General features: G+C 39.5%; 1 protein-coding gene across 1 annotated transcript in view; it reads left to right on the top strand.

Moving 5' to 3' along the window:
• Positions 1 to 19658: 19658 nt before the first annotated feature.
• Positions 19659 to 23802, top strand: part of GSAP (gamma-secretase activating protein) — a 41958-nt gene continuing 37814 nt past the window's right edge. Inside the window, exons 1-2 of the mRNA XM_071733969.1 lie at positions 19659 to 20172; positions 22483 to 22556. Of these exons, the coding sequence (XP_071590070.1) occupies positions 20088 to 20172; positions 22483 to 22556 (159 nt within the window). The 5' untranslated portion in view covers positions 19659 to 20087. The remainder of the gene's footprint in view (positions 20173 to 22482; positions 22557 to 23802) is intronic.

Below are 23802 nucleotides of genomic sequence, written 5' to 3'. Positions count from 1 at the left end.
AGACTGATTCATGGCTGTAGTTTCAAAGAGCCAGCACTTCTTACTCTTTACATTTTTAACCAACTGTTTGTGACACAAGTAGAGAGAATATTTTCAGGCTGGTTTTGCTATCAAGAAAAGCAGTTCAACAGAAAAGGAGTTTTCCCAACTATTTCAGCTTAAATAGGATACAGTTTTAAGGATAAGGAATTGAGTGTAGACAGTATAGATCTCTTGAATGTACCTGACATACTAATGTGCATGTAGCTGCTTGAAGCATACATTAAAATTCTTCCCCATTTCCCTTTCCCCTCAGATACAACAGATGGGCAGTCTGTACATTATGGTCTCCCACCATAGTGGTCACTTAATGGTCACACAGTGAAATTCAAAAAAAGTGCCAGCATTAACAATTTGTCTATTTTTAAGCCTCTGTATTTATGTACAGATATTTGGAGAACATAGAAGTCAGAGTCTGAATTTCAGCAAACTTATTTAATTGTGTTTCTTTCAAAAAATTAAATGAAGACAGTATAACAACATTTCTTTTTGCCATGGCAGGTCAGATTACAGTCCATCTGGGTCCACTGGTTCCCCTGTAATCTGCCCCTAAAGTGGCCAAAGGTGGATGCCCAGGGGATGAATGCAAGCAATGGCACATCTGTGGAGTTATGTTCCACAGGCATTGGCACTTAGCAGCTGAGGGAGATCTAGAACTTGAACTAGAGTTTATTTATTACACCATCCTTTGCTATAGTTATAGTATATGCAAATCCATCAACTCATCTTCCTGACGGTTTATAATTCATGTCCAAAAGATTCTGTTGTATCAAGTTCCACAACATTATCACATATAATGTGAAAAAGTACATCCCTTTGCTCATTTGGAACCTGTTGCTGATAGGACTTCATTTGATTCCTCCTGATTCTTTGTATCACAGAATATGATGAAAAGCCTCCTTTGCATTCTCAAGTTCACACTTCTCTCTCATATCCCTCTGTAAATTTGCTTCTGTAAGCTCATCAGTACAAATCTATTTTGGCTTTCTTCACACAGAAGCCATTGTAGCTGCTCAGTGTTTCCAGTTACCAGCTGTCTTTGTTAGACTTGGCTGTCATGTATAATTTTTCACTATTTTCAAAAATATCACTGGTAACTTCACTGTCTATCCAAGATCGTTTATGAGTGGTTGAGTAATATGCATTTCAGTACAGATACTTTCAGAGACTGCTTCATTGTGAAGCCCAGAACCCTGAGAAGTTCCATTTCTTCTTCGTTCTGCCATTTCTTTCAAATACTTTGGTGAGAGACTTAAGCTTTTAATAAATTTGAAAACATACATAAAAGCACTGGGTGAGCCTTGCCTGTTTGACCTCTCTAATAACCGCAAAATATCACATCACATGCAGAGGTTTTTCCTGTTTTTTTCTCCAACATATCAATCTGAAGAAGGTATCTACTTTTTTTGGTATTATTTTGTATAGTTTCTACCAATCTACTCATTTGGACTTTCTCGTCATACAGACTTCCAGTTTTAGAACAGCACCTGTAAGGCTTAATTTTCCTACCATTTACCAATTGCAAAAGTAAACAACAAGATTATTAATATTTGATTACCATTGGAAATCTGTAGTTGCATTATTAAAACATCTTTTCATTTTTTGTACTGTGTGCACAATGAATCAGGAGAACTTTAATAAAAAATTAATATAATGCATTTGCAGATCTCCAAAGACAAGTTTAACTGTAGAGACAAGATTGAAGGCTCTTTGGACCTAATTCAAAACCCACTTGGGTATTTTTTACAACTCCAAAGAGCTCTACTGCATTTAGATTATTTGGTGAATGTGTTTGATGCAAAGAAATAATTGCAATCAAAATTTACAAAAACAAGATTGTTTATGTCCATTTTCCCAATGTTTTTTATTCAAAACCCTCCTGCATGCACTATGATTTGCACATTAAAAGCCAATTTACAATGCAAAATTTTCATACTAATTTTTAGATGCAATTCAAATTGCCAGAACAATGGTGCATGCATTAAAAAGGCTGCATTTTGAAAATACAGTCTTATGTAGGCAATAGATTGCTATTGCACCTACAAAAGAATACCAGAAAACCATGAAACATGTCTCACAAGTCACAGCAAAAGACACATTAGCATGAAAATTAGCACTGAGCAGTGTTCCTGGGAAACTGAGTGCTTGGGCTTTCCATTAGAGTACTGAGTGCAAGATGTGGAGTTATTTTCATTTTTGCTTTGCTTCTGTTCTTCTGACCCACGAGGAAATACCCATTCACTTTGAATTTTCTGGAAAAATCCCACTGAATTTTAAAGAGAATACTTAGGTTTGTATGAAACTGTAGCAAACCAATGACTAAAGCTGTGTTGCCTGGAAGCCTTTGGGGAAGCTATCACCATCAGTTCACAGTTGGGAATATTATGTTGGATCTCAGCAGGAATGATCAGAGCCGTGGAGAGGCTACAGGAACACAGAATTTCTAAGTTTGCACTTCACACCTGCTCTAGTTGCTTCTCAGTACCAAAGGGTACTTGGACAATGATCAAGAGTAGAATCTGGCCAATATTTATGTTGTTAGATGGTACTGCTGCAGAAGTACTTTTACGGTCCCAGGGTTTTTACCATCCTCAGTTACTATGCTGGAACTAAGTTCCCTCTACACAGCCTGAAATAAGAGCCTGAAATAAGGCCACAGCCACTCTGCAGTCTGTAATTTACACTGAGAGCAAATATTGGTCACTGTGGTAAATACTTTTTCCATTTACAGCTAAAATCCACATTATGTAAAGAAATTAGTACTTACCATTAACACAGTGTATTATGTTTCTGAAGTACTGAAAACATTTCAAATTAACTAATCCTTTCTATCATACACATTGAGGTCAAACTTGGGTTTATGGGCTGCAGTGTTACTCAGGATTAGTTCAGGGGAGCTCAGGTTTTCCAGTTTTATGTGATAATATGATTTGGTTTTAAGTGTTTACAAGTATTTTAAAGAGGTTAAAAAACTGAAACAAATTTTGTCCTGATCTGCAAAGTTGTTGCTATCATCTTACATCATTCCATACTTTGAGGCGATGACATTTTGGGGTTAGGCTTGTTTAAGGGACTGCTGTGTTTGTGGGACAAAATGTAAGCCTGATACAAATTCACTAAACACAGGTATTCCCAAACATCCTAGGTCCGTGCTACATCTGTCCTACAATTGTAAAAATTCTGAGCAGGCCATGATGGTACTGAATTTACTCATGGCTACACGTAGCTTCCATCAGTGGATGTAGAGTGAATTCAGCCAGCAAAGGAACACTTGTAGGCTGGCACAGAGAAAGGAGAGTGAGCCCACAGGACACTGAATAAGTGACTACAGCAAAGCCTTATCTTATAAGGACAGGAGAGGGTGATCAGACATTGGAATGGGCTGCCCAGGGAAGTGGTGGATTCTCCGTCCCTGGAGATATTTAAAAAGAGACTGGATGTGGCACTCAGTGCCATGGTCTGGTAACCACGGAGGTAGTGGATCAAGGGTTGGACTTGATGATCTCAGAGGTTCTTTCCAACCCAGCTGATTCTATGATTATGCCTATTACTTCATTTTATAATTTAAAAAACATATTTAAATAATAGTAGATTTAAAAAAAATAAGTGAAGAGCAGATGGTTAATTTTTATTCATGGCCACGAGAGCAAAACCAAGAAATAACTGGCTTAATTAATTTATAATAAAGTAATATAAATTACTGTTTAAAATAAAAAAATATTTAAATACTGTTTATTTATTTTAAATACTTATTTAAAAATAAAATAATTTATCGCATAGGAGATTTAACATAGACATTAGGAAACTGCTTTCCAACCTATAGGACAGTCAAAAACCAAAAGCTTGGAAGGCCATAGGAGGGGAAGGTTTTAGGAATCTGGAAGCTTTAAGATCAATTAAACCTACTTTTATTGAGGGTGGTCCAGGATAAAGCTGACCAGCTCAGTGTAGGGGAATGGACTGGTGATCTCTTAAAATCTCATCCAGCTTTTCACTACTACAATTCCAGAAGGACAGGACAGCCCTCAGACTGGGGCAGTACAAACAGTCCTGAAAGTAAATAACTAATTTGAACTAACAGTACAACTGAATAAATTTAGAGAAAGGAAATGTCCTTACAGTTTTCTTACTACTCTTTATCTCAAAGTTATAGATGACATTGGGTCGGTCAAGAAAACAAATGCCATGTTCTGACACAATCCAGTGCTTTCTGTGTTGCCCACATCACTGTTTCTTTTTGCTTATCTTGATGAGAGATCAGATTGGTAGGGGCTTAAAATTGCAGTTGTCAGAACAAGAGGTCACTTGACTCATTGCAATTTGCAGAAATGTGGCTTGAGCCCTCAGAATTTTCTCTGGGAACATTTTATTGTATATTAAATATTTTTTGAGTCATCCTGTGTCTGCAAGACTTCAGGAGAGTTGATAAAGAGGGACTGAATGGCTGAAGAGTTTTTTGCTTGTTTTTTTCCACTGCATAAACATTAGAACAATACATTCCTGGTTTGGCCACTTTTATGGCTTACTGCCTGCACTTCTGCTAAATAAATAGTTGTAATGAACCAAACTGAAAACTCATGCCCTGTTGCAGCCATGGTGTCTGTATCACCCCTTTAGGGAGGGCAAATCCTTTTGAATAGCTAGACCACAATCTCTGAAGCAAATTATTTGCTGGTATAACCCCTTTGATGTGTAGAAACCTGATTTTCATTTTCTTCAGTTTTTGTAATTTCGGTTTTGTAAGTTCAGTATTTGAACTTGAGTTCTCACATGTATTTTGCACAATACAAATTACATTTGTCTGTAAAAATCTAAACTCTGACCTGGATGAAGTCTTGACCACCTAATACTGTAAAATTAGAGACTGAAAGCTGAAATGACACATTTGAAAATATACAGTAATTCTACTTAATATTAGAGGAGACAATGCAAAACAAAACAAAAAAAAGCAGGAGATAAACTTCACTTAGTTCCCCTTATATCCTGATTTCATTCCTACCAGCAGAATTACCTGTTTGGCAAGTGTCTAGAAAGCTAACAGTTGATTTTCAAATGTGTACCCATACTTTGCCTGTAATTATAATCTGTAAAGATGCAAATGGAATGCAAACATTAGAAATATTACATCAAAATCTGGTCCAAGCCAAAACAAAATTATATTCCAGTTTCACACCAGTAACTCCCCAGCACAGGTCAAAGGCACAACCAGTAGTCAACAGAATAAGAGACTACTGAGTTCTGACCAAAAGCTTTATTACACCAACCACACTGAAGCAGGAATGAAGAACACTAACATAAAACAACAATAGAAAGTAAGCTAGATTTATTCTCTAAATAGCAGACAAAAAAAGTGCATAGTATTTGTGGTTCTCAAATGCTTCAGAGGATTGCAGAATATTTAGTGGAAATCTTTCAAAATTGCCAACTAAACTGATGGACATCTTGTTTACACATGTTACATGACCGAAATTGGGCATTGCTATATTTAAATGAGGTTTTGTTGAAGTTTTTCACGTCCTACCAGTTTAGACTAAGCCATGCAGTGGTTTATTGAAATTGAAATATTTCCAGTCAGACTGGCCTGAAGACAAGCCTTAAGAGACTTTTCTCTTTTTTAAAAAAGTAAAGTTTAAAGATGCTATGCTAATCATGTTAATTTCTTTTTGCTGCACAGAATTTTCCCAGCTTTTATATTTATTAGTTATATTGCCAAGGCTTTAATATCTGCCTCTAATTCTCCTTGGATTTATTCTGTATTCTAGATGGGCTGGGAGAGGTGAAAACCTAACCAAATATTGGATGACTGTGTTTAGAAAGTATGTTGTAAAATTTAACTCCTACTAACAGTAGGTACAGGGTACAGGGGGTAACAGTAACTGAAATATGAATATAATAGCTGGGACAGTCTGAGACCAGTAAACCAGTTAATTTACGACTACCTTCCTTTCTCTGTTGGGCAAATGAAAACAGAAGATACTGTGGTATCTATCTACCACAAATATATCTACCACTTACAGTTCAAAGAAATCCTATTTTAAATAAAAACGATACATGCCTTACCTGTGCACAGTTATACTAAAATCTGCAGCTTTATCTTTCAGGCTCAACAACATTTTCTGTCTTTTCTGCTTCTGCAGCATTCATACCCCTGTCTAGTCCAATCCCAACACACCCATCAGAAAAACCTCACACTTTTCCCACCTTTATGACCACGATTCACCCTTACAGACCCTTTTTAAGCCAAATTTAGTACAGGCCCAGCTCATGGTTGCTATAATTTTTAGTTGAGTTCACTATTCTAACACATTGCTTGCATGGTTTTGTGCTGTAGGATTGAACCTGACAAAAAGCACCTGAGGGGGAACAACTCTTTTCCTTCCTTCGCCATTGGCTAAATAGTTTTACAAGTTTAGCTTCTTAGGTAATTTTCAATGACCTGGATGCTTTCGTTAGTCTTTCTTAGTGTTTTGAAACTTTGTAGCCCCCACTGGAGATGATAAAACCTTCCACCTTGCACTCATCCCCTTTAAACATGGAGATGACTTTAATTTCATGCTCTGAAGTAGCCACATAGTTGCCCCAAATTTTGTGCATTCAGGATTTATAAGTGAGTTAATTGCATTTCACCTGAAAGGACCAGTCTGTTCTGACTAAACTGGTCTTCCAGGGACAGCAGCATGTTTCAAAACACTCACCTCCTCTTGCTTGGGATCACTCTTATTGGAAGGATGGCCAGCGGGGAGTCGCTACAGCAACAAAAGCTGCCTGACAGCAGCAGAGCAGCTTGTGCAGTGTTTGCAGTCCACTGAAACAAACACTGGTTGTTGGAAAGAGAGACACTGCACATCTGGTGAGCCCATTAAGTGTGTTGGAGAAGTGGTGGCTTTACAGGATGATGTGGCTTAAAATGAAGCACTACATTCAGAGGAGCTCTAGGGATAAGAGCTTTGTTCCCTTGACGGCTTGGGGAAGGTGATGTCCCAGGGATCCCATCTTCAGATAAAAGACATAGGATGAAAGGGTGAAAGACATTAGTCATGTTTGGTAGCTTCTCAGTCATGTGAGAACTACAAAAAGTACAAACAACTGGTTAGGTTTACATGTTGTGCATTCCTGCAGTCCTCCTCAACAAACTTCTCAGTGGTGTGAATGGTGAGCTGGGAGTGTGGCTCTGCAGGATGCTGCCTGCCCTCTGAGGTCACCCTGGTGATTATTTCTTTGGGTTGTGGAGACAATAGAAAATTGAACTCCACCTAGGTTTTAAGAAAGAGTACTCTTTTGCAAACTTTTCACACATTAAATAACATCATACCTTACCAGAAATGACAAAGAGCAGACCTGCAGTTGTCTGTATTACTTTCCACTGACTTCACTGGCTTTAGTTCAGGCAATCTGAGATGCACTGATATTTAAAATGGCTTTTGAAGCTGACCTTTACACTGAGAACCAAAAATATTATGCTAGGATTTTAAGGAAAGGACACTAATGCTGATATAGACTATGTACTAGCAACTGAAGTATAGAATAAAGAATAAGACTGTGGTAATTAGCAAAAAGAAATATTTTTGAAGGCAAAAATATTCAGAGATCAGATTCGATAATTATTAGAAATAAAATAAGTTGAAACACTAGCGTGTTCTTAAGGTATCTAAACAACAGCAACCTCACTTGAGAAGGCAGTCACACAACAATCAAACGATTATGATTAAGGCATTTGTTGGTGCATTTAGATCTTAATAATTAAAACTGTTTTTTTAAAGCCCTATTTACATTTTTTGATGTACAGGTTTTTCCAGCCTGAGAATACCACTCAAGGCTATTATTCATGGAATTTTTAAAATAAAGTTGTATTGAAACATTCACTCTGCACAGCAGGGGACATCCAACTCATTAGCTCACCTCCTCAGGCTCTCAATCCAAAAAAGCAGTTCAGAGCACCTAATTTGAGGTCCTTAAATGGTTTAGAGCATGAAAACTAAGCAAGCTTCTTGTTCCCATAATTAGGAACCACGGTGCCACTGTGTGTGCCCAGCACCACCCTGCACATTTCTACACCAAGAGTCCCCACCAGGAATGTGTGAATATGTAAAACCCACTGCAACTGCACAGTGATGCTCTTACATGTGGTCACTTTCTTCCTGCTGGGCAAAAAGTGTGTAAGAAATTCCATTCCCCCAGCCTGTATTCATACGTGATACTGGAGATTGCCCTGACCCACGTGCAGGACCTTGCACTTGGCCTTGTTGAACCTCATGGGGTTCACATGATGCTTATGGCATCTTATTACTGGGGCTGGAGAAGTCAGTTTATCTTGATATTCTGAAGCCTCAATATTCTGCACCATGTACAGCCTGTTTCTACAGTGATTTTACTGTCTCCACCAGGATGCTGCTCAACTGCTACCTTGCCTGGGGCTCAGTCCTGTCCCAACAGCTACACAGAAACTGCAAGAAAAAAGCAATGTGTGAACTACAACTGATAAATAACATTAGATGGCTTTTTTGCCTGTGAGAAGCAAAGCACTCATTTACATGACTTCATAAAAGATACTTATGAAAAATAAAGAATGAAATGGAAATTAGAAAACCGAGGTGAGAACTCAACAAGCAAATATGTATTGACATAAGAAAAATTACAGGGAAATTTATTGCAGTATTAAAGATAAAAATTATGGATCTATGAGACTTTCAAGAAAATAAAAACAAATAGAAAGAATAAAGCCTCTGTATCCCATTTCAAATATAATATACAGCCATTAAAAAACACAACGAAGAAAAAGACAAAGAGGTAGGGGATAGATTTTACATAAAGAGACATAAAATAAACTCCTCATCTTGGAATAAAGATGATAGGGAAGGAAAACCTGATAAATGTATATAACCTTATGATTAGAGAATGATTATGCACTATTTTTCTTAATATAAAAGCTAGAGTACATCACACAGAATTATCAGGCAGGATAATTAAATACATAGATGTTTTTTTCACATTAAAGCATTAAACTGATTGTCACAGAAATTTTTTTTATGCTTAAAGGATTAACAGGTTCCAGATTGTCTTGATCCTTGATTTTTATAATCTGGAAGAGACAAAAAAAAAGAAATATATCTTATGTTTTATACATGTTTTCTCTTAGCATCTATTCCTGGCCACTGTTAGAGGCAAGATGCCAGTTACATGACCCTTTAATCTTACCTGCATAGTTAGTCTGAAGTTTTATGTGAAACAAATAACCATTCCTGTTTAGCTTTTTTCCCAGTGCTGAATGTTGGCTAAAATCATATTTTTCTCATAAAAATATAATAACAGCAAAGGATTACAGAGTAAACAACCCAGATATTTATGTAAACTGATAAATTAAAAAAAAAAAAGCCAAAACCAAAAACAAAACCCCCACAGAAAGACAGAAAAAACTTGCCCAAAATTTGAACCAAACAAAAAGAGCAAAAATCACCAAAAAAAAACAAAACCCAAAAAACCCAAACCAAGGAACAGGCAGAATACATCCAACCACACTTTAAGAATGAGGAAGTTCATGAGCTAGCATAAAAACTTTCTAATTTAAATAATCTAATTATCTAAAAAATTTCTGTAAGGCTGTAACACATACACAAACACACACACACACACATACATATATATATATAAAAATATATACACAAAATTAGGACCAGAAATTGTTACTCAGAATTTCACGAGGTCAAGTGGTTGACATAATCTCTAATTACAGATTTACAAAAGGCCTAACCCTGAGCATGACAGGACATATGGGTCTGCCCAGGTAAAGGAAAACCACACTCCTAATCATCTGTGTGTGCTGACACATTGGAAAAGCAAGGGCATAAACCTTATTTCTGTCTTTTAAAGAAAGTTTTTCAAAGTTCCTCTTCAGCAGACATTGAAGAAAGCCTATAAGAATGATCCAGAGCATGGAAAGCATATTCTCTGAAGATAAATTTAAAAGATTAATTGTGATAACTTAGGAGAGAGCACAGAAGACTAAAATGTGCTACAGGGAAGATAAAGATGAAGTTTGAATTTAATTCAAAGAAATTTAATGATAGCAATTTCTTAAATAATTCTCTTTGTTACTTCTCTCTTACTTCTCATGTACCCTGTAATTAGACTGTGGACAAAAAAGGTGACTGAGCCCAAAAGTTAAAGAGGCATTAAACATTTCCATGGATTTTAAGAATATGCATATTTCTAATTAATCTGAATATGCTGGAATAATAAATGTTATAGACTCTGAGGCATAAATCAGTCTCTCACTATTAGAGATCAGAGTGAAACCAAACATCCATGACAGGTGCAGAATGTCTCTAGTTGACAGCCTCAGGACTTCTTGCACCTTTCTCAAAAGCATTTGGAATTGACCACTTCTGAAGGTACAACAATGCAATCCCTGTGAAATTTTAAATACATTTTCAGTTACTGCGTTCCTGCCATGACAAAAATGTGTGGGAAGAGGTAGAATGAAGCCCAGAGAGGTAGAATGAAGCCCAGTTGCAGCACTCCTCTGTTTGGGCCTGGTGGCATTTGGAATAAAGAGCCAGTAGCCCAAAATTAGAGAAAGAAGGAATAGGAAAGAATGTCAGATATGATGATTTCAGTGTTAGCTGATTGTGCCTAAAGGAGAGGAGTGCTCAGAGGAAAAGCTGGAAGAGGAGGCCAGGCAGAATGTGCTTGTGGGGAGCTTGGCACAGTTATCTGTGGCAGCCATGTTTCGGAGGGAGTGGAGATCTTACAAAAAAATAAATGACAATGCATGAAAACTGCTGCTTGTAGGACATTAGAGTCAATGGCCATTAAACATGAGGACTGCATGAAGGACCTGTAATGGACAGAAGAGCTGAACCCGGGACTAAGAGTATTGTTTATCCATGTGGAGCCTTCATACAACTAATTAGCAAGCAAGTCCCCTTTTAGCAGCTACTTGTAAGTATTGACCGAGCTGACAACAATTGTCCTGGTGCCCAGTTGTAGAACTGTCTCCTCTGATATCAGTACTGGGATAGTCAGGGCAGACATGGTCTGCTTTCCACGGTGGTTGGGGCCTGGTCTTGGAAGAGAAAAAAATCTGAGCCTCACTTTCCCACATGGTTGATAAAGGGCAGCTCCCTCTCTGCTGTGCCCCTGATGTTTGTGGGTCTTCAGAAACAAGGGAAGATGCCTGTGAGCTTGGTTTTAACAGTGAGTTGTGGCAGTTACATTCATAGTGGGAAGCTAGGAAAAGAAACAAGAAAACAAGGACTCTAAGCTCTGCAGGTCCTGTAAGCACCTTCTATGCGATCTGCAAGCAAACCTTGAAGAAATTGTGCTGCCATCACAATAATCAAGTACATCTCAGTAAGTATATAGAAGGCAGCAATTACTGTACAATGGAATGCTCTTGCTTAGCTTTTGGGAGATACCTGTCTATACTTTAGCATACCTGGAAAAACAGGTATGTTGCACACAGGCAACATTCACATTGTACCAATTTTTTTAACAAAGTTCATTGAGAACTACAAAACAACAGAAAAAGCTCCAAGGGCTGGTGAAACTTGGCTAACTGGCTATGCAGACAAAGTCACACACTGACAGTGCAGGTTGGAAGGAAATGCTTCAACTACTGATAGACCTAATAGATTCCACCTTTACTCTACTGAATAAAAAGGCCTGGGTAGCAGATGGCTAACTAAAGATACATGTTCATCACACACTTGTATTCAAAAGAAGAAATAAAATATAGGAGCTACAAAAGCCCACCATATAATATACTCATGATCCAAGTACTTAATAAATACATTTTTAGCAAGCAAAAGAAAAAAAAAATAGAGGGAAATAAAAAAAAGTGGTTCAGGTGTGAATTAAAAAAGCACTGAGGACTTAGAAAAGCACCTAAATTGTTGACACTTTCACTCCGAAATGTGAAAACAAGAAAGGAAATCAAAGAGAAAGGTAACACAGTGTATGCTGAAAAGAAAACACTTCAGGTGTACTTATTTATAATCGTTATAACTGGAAGAGTCATTCAAACAAACTGAAGGATAGCAGATTGCTAGAACAATTTTTTTTGATCCAGAAACACATCTTGTTAGCCATCTCCACCAATGACAATATATCAGGTATCATCCTCAGAAAGAAAAAAACCCAAAACTACTAGGGACATTGACATGAGTTATAGATCACAAAGTTTTTATGTTACAGAAGAAGATGCAAAAAATAGAGGAAAAAATTACCATTGTCATACTGTTAGTCTGTTTACCTAACAATGCAATAATATTCTACTTAAAATCAAATATATCTTACTGAGAAAAACTAGCTACTTCACTTAGTAAGAGTTGTTAGGATTCAGAAACTTAGTGACTGCTTTCTTCTAAAATTATATGCACTCTCTCCCAAAATAAGGAGAATTCAGTGCTTTCTTTTGTAGCTGTAAAAACCTAACCTAATTACACTCAGTTTATTGATGTGATACTAGAAGCAGAACTTGGTTGCCTATTTTTCCCTAGGTTTTGTATTTATAACATAGTAAAAACAATATATGCATCTTTAGGACTTGATTCTGTGACATTTACCAAGCCCCACTGAGCTGAGATTTGAGCCTGCAAAATCATATTCATGCAAATACACTCCTCAAGTCAGGACAGTAAATAAAAGCTCCTCACACGAGTAAGGCTATAAGAATAGAATACAGGAGGTCAAGGTCAGTGGTGAGTTTTGGCTGAGTCAGGGTTACAGGATAAGGCCCTTAGGAATCCTATAAATAGTTCATTGTTAAAAGAGGTCAGACTGAATTCTGGAAGTATTTTGGAAAAAGAAACCACTGCATGACTAATGACGTACACCTACCCAACTCTCTTTGCTTATTAATGTGACATTTGTCTGGAACTAACATGCATAATAAATAAAGATATTTTTAGGATTTTTCAGGGAAATGCACTCATATTTTGAGAGAATAATTTGAATGTATTTGAAGTGTTGGACTGTATCAAAGGAATGGTTGTTACAGCACACAAATAAGGTATTAAAAACTAGTGATTTCCATTCTGATGGAGAAATCAGGAAACCAGGCCAAGGATGCTAAGTATGGGATTTACTTCCCAGACTTGTAACAGCTAACAGCTGATACATAGACTCCTACTGTAAGTCAAGAGAAGCAGGTACCTTCATGGACAGTTTAGCCCATGTAGTTTGGCAAAAACTTAAAGTGGCCTAATTGAACACCACAAATTGGAAAGCAGTTTCCCCAAGGCCTTTTGCCCAGTGTGAATGGTTTGTTCCAAGTGCTGTAGAATACCTAGAAGACCATTGCAGGTCCCTTCCAACTGAAATCTCTTCTCCTCTTCTCTCCTCTCCTCTCCTTTCTTCTCCTCTCCTCTCCTCTTCTTTTTCTTCTCCTTTTTTCTTTGTTGGCATAAGGGTTCTGTAAACTTGATGGGTGATATAACTGGGATATTAAAGCAGCCTCTCCCACCTTGTCGTTTTTCCTCTCAAGCTTATTCTTCAGTTGAATCAGCTCTCTGGTCTGGAAACTATGCCAGTTGTGGTTGGGTGATGAACAAGAGGAATGCTGGGTGAAAATGGTTTTGAAACCCAAGATACAGAGGGCAATGTTGGTCAAAGGCTCTGAATGAGCCATGCGGGTCTGACACTTCACTGCTGCCAACACAGGGAGGTGGCCTTCTATTAATCTGTTCGCCTCCCTGTTGCCAGCCACAGGTTACCCTTTGCAATGGTTGTGACACTTGTAAAAACTCTCTGTGACAGGTGACACCTTCATAACCTGACTGAAAATAAAACCATCACAACATAATGAAATAGATTTTAATGTGTTGGCAAGTAGAGCTGGATCACAGAGGTGCCAGATGTGCAGCAGAGCTGGCAAAGGGGCCAGACAACCTTGGGATGAGGGTAGGAAGCAAAAAAATGAGAAGTCTGGGACCACCCTTTCAACAGTCCTGAGTTGTTACATCAGCTGCTCATCAAACCACACCCTCAGCCCCCCCTTCCATATTACCTTGCTTGTGATCTAATTGCAGGCAGACAGGGAATGGGACATTCCCACTTTCCCCCCAGCCTCCAGCTGCACATTCGTGGCAGGCATGACACTGCACGGGTGGCAGGAGACAAGACAACCAGCAGCTAGAATTGGGTTGGGTTATGCAAAATGCACCCTAAAACGAGTGGTAAGCCAGGTTTTACCAATTGCCCTCTGGCATTCTTATCTTTTTTCATTAACTAGAAGAATCCTAGACAAAGAACTCATACTAGAACTCTAGTTTCAAACTGGCTGGAGCTTCATGAGATGAAATTCAACTGCTGTGTCCATTCTGTTGCTCCTGACTGTAGTCTCCACTCCACCATGCTGTAGCCTTACTTTTCAATGGAACTTGTCCTAAATATTTTTTCTATTTTACCATAAAAATTACAATGAAAATGAAAACACAGCTAAAAAGTGAAAGAAATTAGGACTGTTGTGCTGATAAATGCATAATCATGCCTGTTCCCATAAGAGTTGCAAGTCAGTTGCAGAATATTGACACTGTCCTCTTGCAATGCAAAATGAAGTTGAAACAGAAAGATCACAAAGGAAAAAAGGGCAAGTTCCTAAACACTACTGACAAGACCTAATGAGGCTGTAGCTGGAAGAATAAACATAGAGCAAAGAGCTCCTTCAGCAGCTGTTGAGACAGGGCTTTCATCAGCACTAGCAGGAGCTGGTCTGTGGAAAGAACGAAGGAGCCTCAAAGCCTGGGCCATGGCAGGAGAACTTGTGGAAATAAAAGGGCCACTTGGACAGCAATCAGGGACTTTGTTAGGTCCTGTTCTCTTCCCCTCCCTCTGACTTGAAACATGCTATTGGCTTGAGCATATTTTTTACTTCAATGAAGCTATTTAAAAGAAGAAGGTGCTGTTCAATATGAGCATGAACAGCAAGATGGTTTTTTTTCCTTAGTAGGATTAATTATTAAACAAAGCATAGAAAAACATGTCCATGAAGCACTGACATCTGTAATGGATGTCACTACAAAAATCTTGATCTGCAATAGCATCTTACTTGTGGTTCCTAAAGGGTTTAATAAGCATATTGACCACCTCCTTGAGGAAAACTGTTTATTTATATATTTGGTGTTTGACTTGTTGAAAACATTCTTCAAGAAAACAACTGTCTAGACATGATGACAATAAACCCTCTGTTTCTGGAGTGGCGGGAAAAGAGCTTGCCCTCAGTAAGCGGTGCTTCCCAAAGAAGTCATAAGCTATCTGTCAGGCTGTCATGAGTTTAAATAATTATTTCAGATATTCATTCTTCATAAAAAGTCTTAAGTATAATTTCCTGTTGTGGAACGTACTGATGATTTACGGCTCTGTTTGGTTTTTTTTCCGTGAACAAAGCTTTATTCTGTTGAGAGAAATAAAAATTGTGTTACAGCCATCAATGCCAGGAAAAGGGGCAATGCCTCATCAGCCCCACACTGGTTTCATGGTAGGATTTTGTAATTCCAGTTCCATGAACTCATTGAAAAGGGATGACAGGCACATGAACAATTAGCACAAAAATTGTTACTAATACAAACTGCTGATGCTGGCTACAACGTGATCAGTAGGGGCACTACCACTTTCTGATTATTTGCTCAGCTATGGTCTGGCTAAAAATTCAAGGGAGAGCTCCTATTCCTGTAGTGGGAACAGATTCCCCCCTCCAAAAATAAATAAATAAATAAATAAATAAATATTAGAAAAATTTAATCTGCAATTTTTTTTTCCTAATAGCTTTAGTTTCATACCCATGTCCTGGAGGTTCCTCCATCAGGATCAGCTCCTGTACGTGCACACAGCTTTAGCCTGGCCCTAGAAACCCAAACTAATGGAGCATGATAAATATAAATTGAAATCCACAATTTGGTTTCCTGGTGCAAGCAAAAAGGAAGCAAAAGTCACAAATAACATTCATTTCATTTGGCAGAGATAAGAATTTGGGTTGTTTCTTTTAAACCAAGAACTTCTTTCTTCTAGCAGGTTGGCAGATGTTATTAAGAACACATCAGACCCTCTGCCTTAATTCAAAGCCTGCTGAAAGTCTAAGGCTTTTTTAGGTACTTATGGCTTTTGCATCAAACTTTTAATGTTATGTGTGTTGTGGTGGGATGATACAGTGTACTATTACTTCAAGTACACTGAATGAGTCAGCTTTGTGGTTTCTGAGGAATGTGTGGTGCTTCTAGGAATTCAACCTGGATCTCTGGGCCTGTAGATATGGCCTCTAATGACAGCTCAGGCTTCTATGATGGATTGGGGAATAAGGAGGTTTACATAACGAGCTCTAAATTAGTGATTTTTTTTTTTAGAATTGTGAAGGAAACAGATATTAAAGGTAGAAGTGAAAAAATAAAAGCAGCAGCTAACAGTGGGAACACAGGAAGAGAGAAGCAAGCCCATCCCACTTCAAAGTTTGAGGTGCCATTCAGGTGATGGCAGCTGTAAAACAGATAGAGATATCTAGAGGAGAAAGAGCAGCAGTGGATTAAGTTTTCTTTGTGGCATTGTGAATTCTTCTGCAAGACTGCTTATTTTTCAAATATAGGACTGTGCAGCTGCAAAACTATGATGGTCTTGAAAGACAGTGTAACTTGTAAGTAGGCACTCCGAGTTAAGTTTTAGAGTTAATGTTGTTTCCTGTGATAATTTTAAAAGTCTGACTGCTAGAGATAATCTGTTCATAAACTACATCACTTTCTCCATTTGTTGTGAACCTAATTTATTTGTTCATAAGTATTTCCTCTGGACTATAAACTCACAGACAGCCAAACCATCTGCTTTCTCTTAAATACACTTTTGGCAACTGAATGCAGATATATGTATTCCTAATCTATATCATGACTGCAAATTAAGCTCTCAAAAATCAGAAATTGAAAAAAAAAGCAAAAGCAAAAAAAAAAAATCACTGATTATGCAAGTTTAGGGTTTTTTTTAAAATAACTTTCACCATGTAGTATACAGTCCATTCCCATTTTATTTTCTCCATAGCATGGATTATGCTTTAGAAATTAAAGATGACACGAAAAATTAGACTGCTATCTATACCTGAAGCAGTTTTATTGTAATTTTTGCACAGAATTGTGAGTGATTGTGAGAAAGCACAAATAATTACACCACGGAATTGTAATGACATTCCCAAGGAACATCAGTGGTGTTGAATCTTGAAGAGTTCCAAGGAAACCTTTATCACCTGAACCAAAGGAATTGGCAGGTTTCTGTATCTTTTTATACAGACAAGCTACCGGAAAAGAGTGGATTTCAAATAATTTGCTGGACAACAGAGGAACTTTGGAATCCTGACTTCAGTTCTGAGAAGGCTGGTTTAAGTTCTAAACAGGTCATAAACCTCTGATTCCTCTTTCTGGACTCCCTCATCTCCATTCCCTTCTGTTCTGGCTCCTTGCTCCAGCCAATTCCTTCAGCTTCGGATGGTACTGTCTTCCTCAGCTCTCTGCAGTTGCTCTTCTCATGTTTCTCCGTCTCTAAACCCCGACAGTCATCATGAAACACCTCATCCCATCCTGCTTCTCAGATCTTCTTATCTGCCAAGCTACCACTTCCTCCTTCTTACTGAAAAGATAAAGAAAGTTCTGAGGTAATTTCTTTTGCCTTGGTTTCAGGGACTAACATCAAAGGTGCTCCCAAGTTCCTGGGTTCACTGGAGATGAGGTCCCACTCAATGCCAGCAGTTTCCAGAAAGCATATTTCTAAACTTCAGTGAGACAATGCAAACATATTGGACATAGAAAATTATTACAGAATCCTTTGCAGTGAAAAACACAGTCTGAGGGGAAATTCTGTTTTTTTAACTATTTCCTTAACAAATAAGATTTTCCGTAATGCACACCTGACCATGAAGTCTTTACTTGTAAAAACTCTTCCAGCAATCTGTACAAGTTTTTGTGTACAATTCTTTCAGTCCTTTCCCAAATAAGGACTGTGGAATGGGTCATATCCACAGGCCATGAGTGAATGGATCTCATCCACACACACACTTGCCTGCAGAGCTACTCACCTGCTCACATCACATAAGAACATCTCCAACTTGCTTTAAAGCAGCAGACCCAGCAGTTATTCTGATGACTTCCATGCAGCTCCTACTGTCCCAAAGGCCTTTCAGATATTGTGTAAGATATTTTAGAAGAACAGCATCGTCTCACGAATCCTGGTCTGTAAATACTTGAGATTAATTCATCCATCAGTTATGTGGGCTCATTCAAGAAACATGTGAAATGGTTAATTTTGAACAAAAGAATACTGACAGTTGTTTATTTTTGTCTTAAAAGCAGGACCATCAAACTAGGACGCTATGTTTAATTTTCTTTTCTTCCCTTCAGCATTCTGAGTGCCTGCTGCTACAGCTAGACTCTTGGTGACCCATCTCCACATTTCTTTTCTGTTTTGCTTTGCAGAAGAAGAAAAAATTCTGCCAGTCAGCCTCATTCTGTCCTTAAATGCACCCTATAGCTCTGGGCACATGAGCCTCTCTACACATGAAAACTTCCCTTTTTTGCACATATTTAGGGAATCAGTTTTTTCACTGGTTTGCTTCCCTCCTTTGCTTGCCTTCCTTGTTGTTTAATTCCCAAATACTCATTATCATCAATGAGCCCCACCTCATCTCTTAAAAAATGCAGCCATTTGGGACCTTCTGTCTGTTTTCTACTTCTTTCTCTGAAGTAAGTACCCAGTCACATTTTCAAACTTTATTTAATAACAGTGAAAATATAAGCTGAAATTCTTTCACAACCATTTGATCCAAGGAGTTTTAAGAAGAATGCCTATTATGAAACTTCTGATACAATTGTGAAACTTTGCAATATAGAGTTTGTGAGAAAGCATACGTCTCCTTTGCATTCTGATTATCAATTCATCTTTCAGCTGCACTTTGCACACATACCCGATCCTTATTTTGTCTCTACATAGCTTCAGTGCAGAGCAATGTGGGGGAAAAACTTGGTACCGGATTACCTCTTAAAACTGGCTCCAGCTGTTCTGTACCTGTTGTATGTTTAGGCTGGTGTGTGCCCTTACAGCCTATGCACTCCTATGCCACTTTTACCTGGCTGACATCAGCCAATGCACATCAGATGGGAAACGGTAACAGCAGGAATGCTATAAATAGCCATGGAGTAACATCTTCCCGACCCTAGAAACATGTCCAAATTTCAAAAAAACCCCTCCAATCAAACCACAAAAATCCCTGATTGGAGTGGAACTTCACCTCTTCCCCTAGTCGACAGATGAAGAGCAGGATGAGGTCAGGCCTAGCCTGGGCAGACATCCTGAGCTCTGCCAAACAATTTGCATGGAGAGACTCAAACTAGTCAACAATCCATTCCACTCAAAAGGAGTTGCTTAATCTCAGAAAAAAGAGAATTTCTGGAAAACACCTAACACTTCCAGGGGGAAGACGAGGAGGGTAACAGATGACTGGGACTTTCTGATCAGCAGACAACGGGTGACTGAGGTTTGACACCAGACCTCACCCACAGGCAACTGATTAAGTTACTGAGTCACTCCGTGACTAACGCTTCAAAAAGGATCCCCTCTTCCTCCAGCATGTCTCAGAAAAGCCCGTGCCACAGCTCCACTGGGAAAACGGGAGCCTTCGAGTCGAGCCGAAGCTTTCCGGCCACCTGCACGCAGCCTGTCCCCGCCTCACCTCTCCCGAGCGCCGTCTGCACCGCTCCCGTCCCTCGCTAGGAAGCGGAAGACAGAGAGCCTCGAAGCAAGACCACGGCCACCGGAACCCCTCAGCGAACCCGCCCCGTCCCAGAGCCGGTGGAGGGGACGGACGGGGGCGGGAGCGGGAGCAGGCCCGGGCCCATCCACTCTGCGTCGGCTACAGCTGAGCGGCATCCGCTGCCCCCAATGGGCGCCGACGCGGCTGGAGTGGGCGGGCAGATGGCGGCGGCGGGGTCGCCCCGTAGCAGCCGGTGCAAGCGGGGCGGGGAGAGCCGGCGGCTGGAGCGGAGAGCGGCTGCGCCCTCAGCGGACTGGGGCGAAAAGCAGGCGCGATGTTGCTTCACCTGGCTGCCGAGTTTGACTTGCAGAGGGATGTGGTCCCCTGGCTGGCGGCGCGGGGCTGGGCCCCGGCTTTAGGTAACGCCGAGGAGAGCCCCGCTCACTCCCTCCGTCCGCCGGGCTTGTTCCTCTGTTCACCCCCCCGTCCCGCGGGCGGAGGAGCTGGGCCCGAATCGCCCCCCCCATTGTGGCTCCCAGGGGCCTGTGCCCTGAGGACGCCTTCCAGTCAGGGCCGCGGCGCCTCGGGCCACACGGGGGTCCGGATAATGGCGGTGTCGGAGTGCGGGGGAGCGGCTGCTGGTGCCCCTGTGCCTGGGTCCAGGGGAGCGCGCTCTCCCCTCTTTTCCCCCTCGTTCCCTCCGCGTCCCCCCGGGGTCTTTTCCTCCCGGTGCCCGTGGCCGGGATGTTTGAGAGGGTTGAGGCAGTTTTGTGCCTTCAAGTAATTTTTCTCATGCCGGAAGCGGCTCTGCAAATCTGCACTTCAGAGTTTGTGTGTTCTGTTAATTAACTTTTTTTTTTTTTTTTTTTTTTTTTTTTTCCCCAAAAGAAGACTTTTAGCATGACTCCCTCTCCCATGCTGTTCCCCTTCTGGGGGGTGGGGATCCCCATAAGAACCCCACTTTTGTTGTCTCCGTGTTAAATGAGTGCTAGCGATGAAGTGTTAACTGTGACAACAGTGTGGGATAGCGTAACGAGCACTTGATACAGCGGTTGGAAAAAGAGAATAACCCCTCTGTATTCTTGACCCTGTGGTTTCTTGTGTTCTCATTCATCTGCAGGGCAGCTGGCACAGTTCTCCTTTTGAGAAACTGATGGAAACCTTAGTCTAAAAAAAAAAACCCAAGTACTGTAATAATTATTACTTCAGTAGGAGTAGATGGTATGTGATGAACTTTTAACCTCATGTCCTTTGGTTGCTTTTAATGAACTCAAAGTATTTAGCTTGCTTTACACAGTGAGGGGCTGTTATCAAGTAGTTTTATAAGAACTTGTTTGCAGGCAAACTAGAAAGTACCAGCTTTGATTTGTTTTATAGAAGAAAGTTATTTACCATGCTATCAGTTACAAAATGTGTCTGTCTGAGATGTTCAGTCATCCCCGGCTAGCCCTAACATAGTGTGTACTTTGTGTGATCTGAGATCAGAAAGTGATGTGTTGATAGATGTGCACGAAGATTTTTCTTTGTTTTCCCATAAGAGAATACAGAATTGATTCTCCATATGATAATACTTTTTAAAGGGGGCTCTTTTTTTGGTGGTTTTTTTTTTGGGGGGGGGTGGGGTGGTTGAGTTTGTTTTTGTTTGTTTAATCACTGCAAGCAGTACAAGCCAGTTCATATTTATCAGGTTGTGAAACTAAGTTTCACGTGGCTTTCTTCTATCAATGCTTGGCAATAATTGCAAACTAAATAGTATCAAATGCTTGTGCATTGTGGAGAATTATTTTTGTTGATGCTTAGTGAACCACAGGCTACTTTTATCTTAGGATTTTTAGGACCAATCATGAAGCTGCCAAACGTATTAAGGACAACATTTCCTCTTACAGTGAAAGTTCCATCTGAGAGGAGCACATTTTGGGGGGCAGCACCAGTTAGAAAACAACAGAAGCATTGGGGAAGCCTGTGTTTTGGTCATCTTGAGTACAACATTTTAATTTATTTTTTTAATGATAATTTATCTTACTTTTTAGTTTGTGCTGGTTTATCCAGATATGCTCTTCTCTTTGTCCATGCTAGCTTCCTGGTCACCTTTTTTCCCTTAAGCCCCTCTGTCATACACACATCCCACGTGACATCTCTTGTCCTGCATTGCTTAATTCCCTTGTACCTGTAGGTACATTGCATATGTGTATATTGTGCTTTTTCTTGTTATTCTTGGGTTATGGGGAGAGAGGATATTGTAGAGCTTATCTCTGAAGATGTAGTTTATTTCCAGGCATTTCTCTGGGATGCTGACTGAGCAGGTGGGAGCAAGTTGTACTAGTTCTGTCTCCCTGTAGTGTTCTGGAGTGCACTGGAGTGCAATTTCACTGATTGAGCCCCTTTTTGTGTAAAATGGATAAATGAAATTCTGATTTTTCTTTCTGTGAATGAAAGATAGTGGAAAAAGCACATTCAGTCACAAAAGGCAGTGGCCATTAGAATCACAATGAAGAGCTAGGAGTTTACATAATTCTTTTCTGTGTGTTTTGAAACCCTTTTACTATTTTGTCTTGAATCAGGTTTAAATGATGGTATAAGAAATCTCTTAACAAAAGGGAGTAATTTTGTCATGTACAAAGAAGTATTTATATGTGAAACTCTATTATCTTTACACAAAGTGTTTGTACATTGTCCAATGAACCAGTTCAGATGAAAATCCTGTGCTTTTTGATATTTTATCATTTCAGACTCTTCTGAGAATTCATCGTCAGTCTATGTTGTAAATGTTGAAAGAAATGGAAAAATTATTTATACCTGGAAGGTAAGTCTCTCCTGGAGCACTATGAAAATATAGCAGGGAATATCACTGTATATGTATCTATGCCTGAGTTCTAATTTAATTTTTCTTTTCATTGAGCTTTAGAGCATTAAGACTCAACTGATAAGAACTTAGGGGGTTGGGCAATGGAAAAATACCTGTCTCCACTTCAGACAAAGGTTAAGAGTGATGAAATGGAGAAGTACTGACCTGATTAGGTCCATGGGGTGTTTGCTGCTGATTTTTTTGGGGGTAGAGTCTCACCCTGTTTCTTTAACAGATAAACTCTTCGTAAGCAGCACATTCTTTTAACCTCAGAATTTCTCAGGGAAGTCAGACTATTAAGTTCATATTTACTGCCTCAGTTAAATGCACTTCCTCCTAAAATATCTATATTAAAATGCCACTTATCTAACAGTAACTCTGCTTCTGCCTTTCCTCTTTGTTACATTGTGATTAATGTGTAGCATTTTAGTGCAAGTAGTCTGAAGTAAGTTGCTTATTTGATGTTTCAAAGTATTTGGAGCTACCCTTTTTAGCATAGGATCCTGCTCTATATGGGGTATGCATGGCTTTTAGGTTGAAATTAACAAAAAAAGAAAAAAAAAAAAAAGCTGCCTGTAGTTCCAAGAGATTTTGAAATGTTTTGAAAAGATGTCCTCTTGGTGAGACAAGCTGTGGTTCTTTGTGCATCTCAGAGCAATCTGTAGACCTTCCCATTGGTAGGATTTTGGTTCTTGAAGAGTACAGATGGGACCTAGCAGACTCCAGTAGAATAGGGTTGCCTTTTTTCTCATCTGGTTCAACAACACTAAAACTCTTCAGCTTTGTTAGGGTTAAGGGAAGAGGTGAGGCCTTCATGAAGGTATAATACATTTTAACTGTGGGTGGATGTTTCCTTTATATAAGCACAGGGAGGGGAATCTGTAAAAGACAACCGTAACCATAAAAACAACACTGAAGGATTTTTTTTTTTTTTGGTTGCTCAAAATTCTAGAAACTCTAATGAAAGTAACCCATCTACCTCCCAGTAGGACATCAGGTACTGTGTGTGTGTGATGTTGCTTCTTTCTAACATCTATGGACTCCCACACAAAGTTTTCTTTGGGTTCTGACAGTGGAGCCTGTCTGCCTTGTATTCTGTTCAGGCTCTTGCAATTGGCACAAGGGATGAGTTGTTGTAGCTTGGGGTTCACACATCTAAATACAGGTGTCTGCCTGCATGCTAGGTGTCTGAACTCCCATTGTA

Source organism: Heliangelus exortis, chromosome 1, assembly GCF_036169615.1.
Source record: "Heliangelus exortis chromosome 1, bHelExo1.hap1, whole genome shotgun sequence".
Taxonomy (NCBI): domain Eukaryota; kingdom Metazoa; phylum Chordata; class Aves; order Apodiformes; family Trochilidae; genus Heliangelus; species Heliangelus exortis.
The sequence above is the reverse complement of the archived record's forward strand: the minus strand, read 5'-3'. Positions and strand labels throughout refer to the sequence as shown.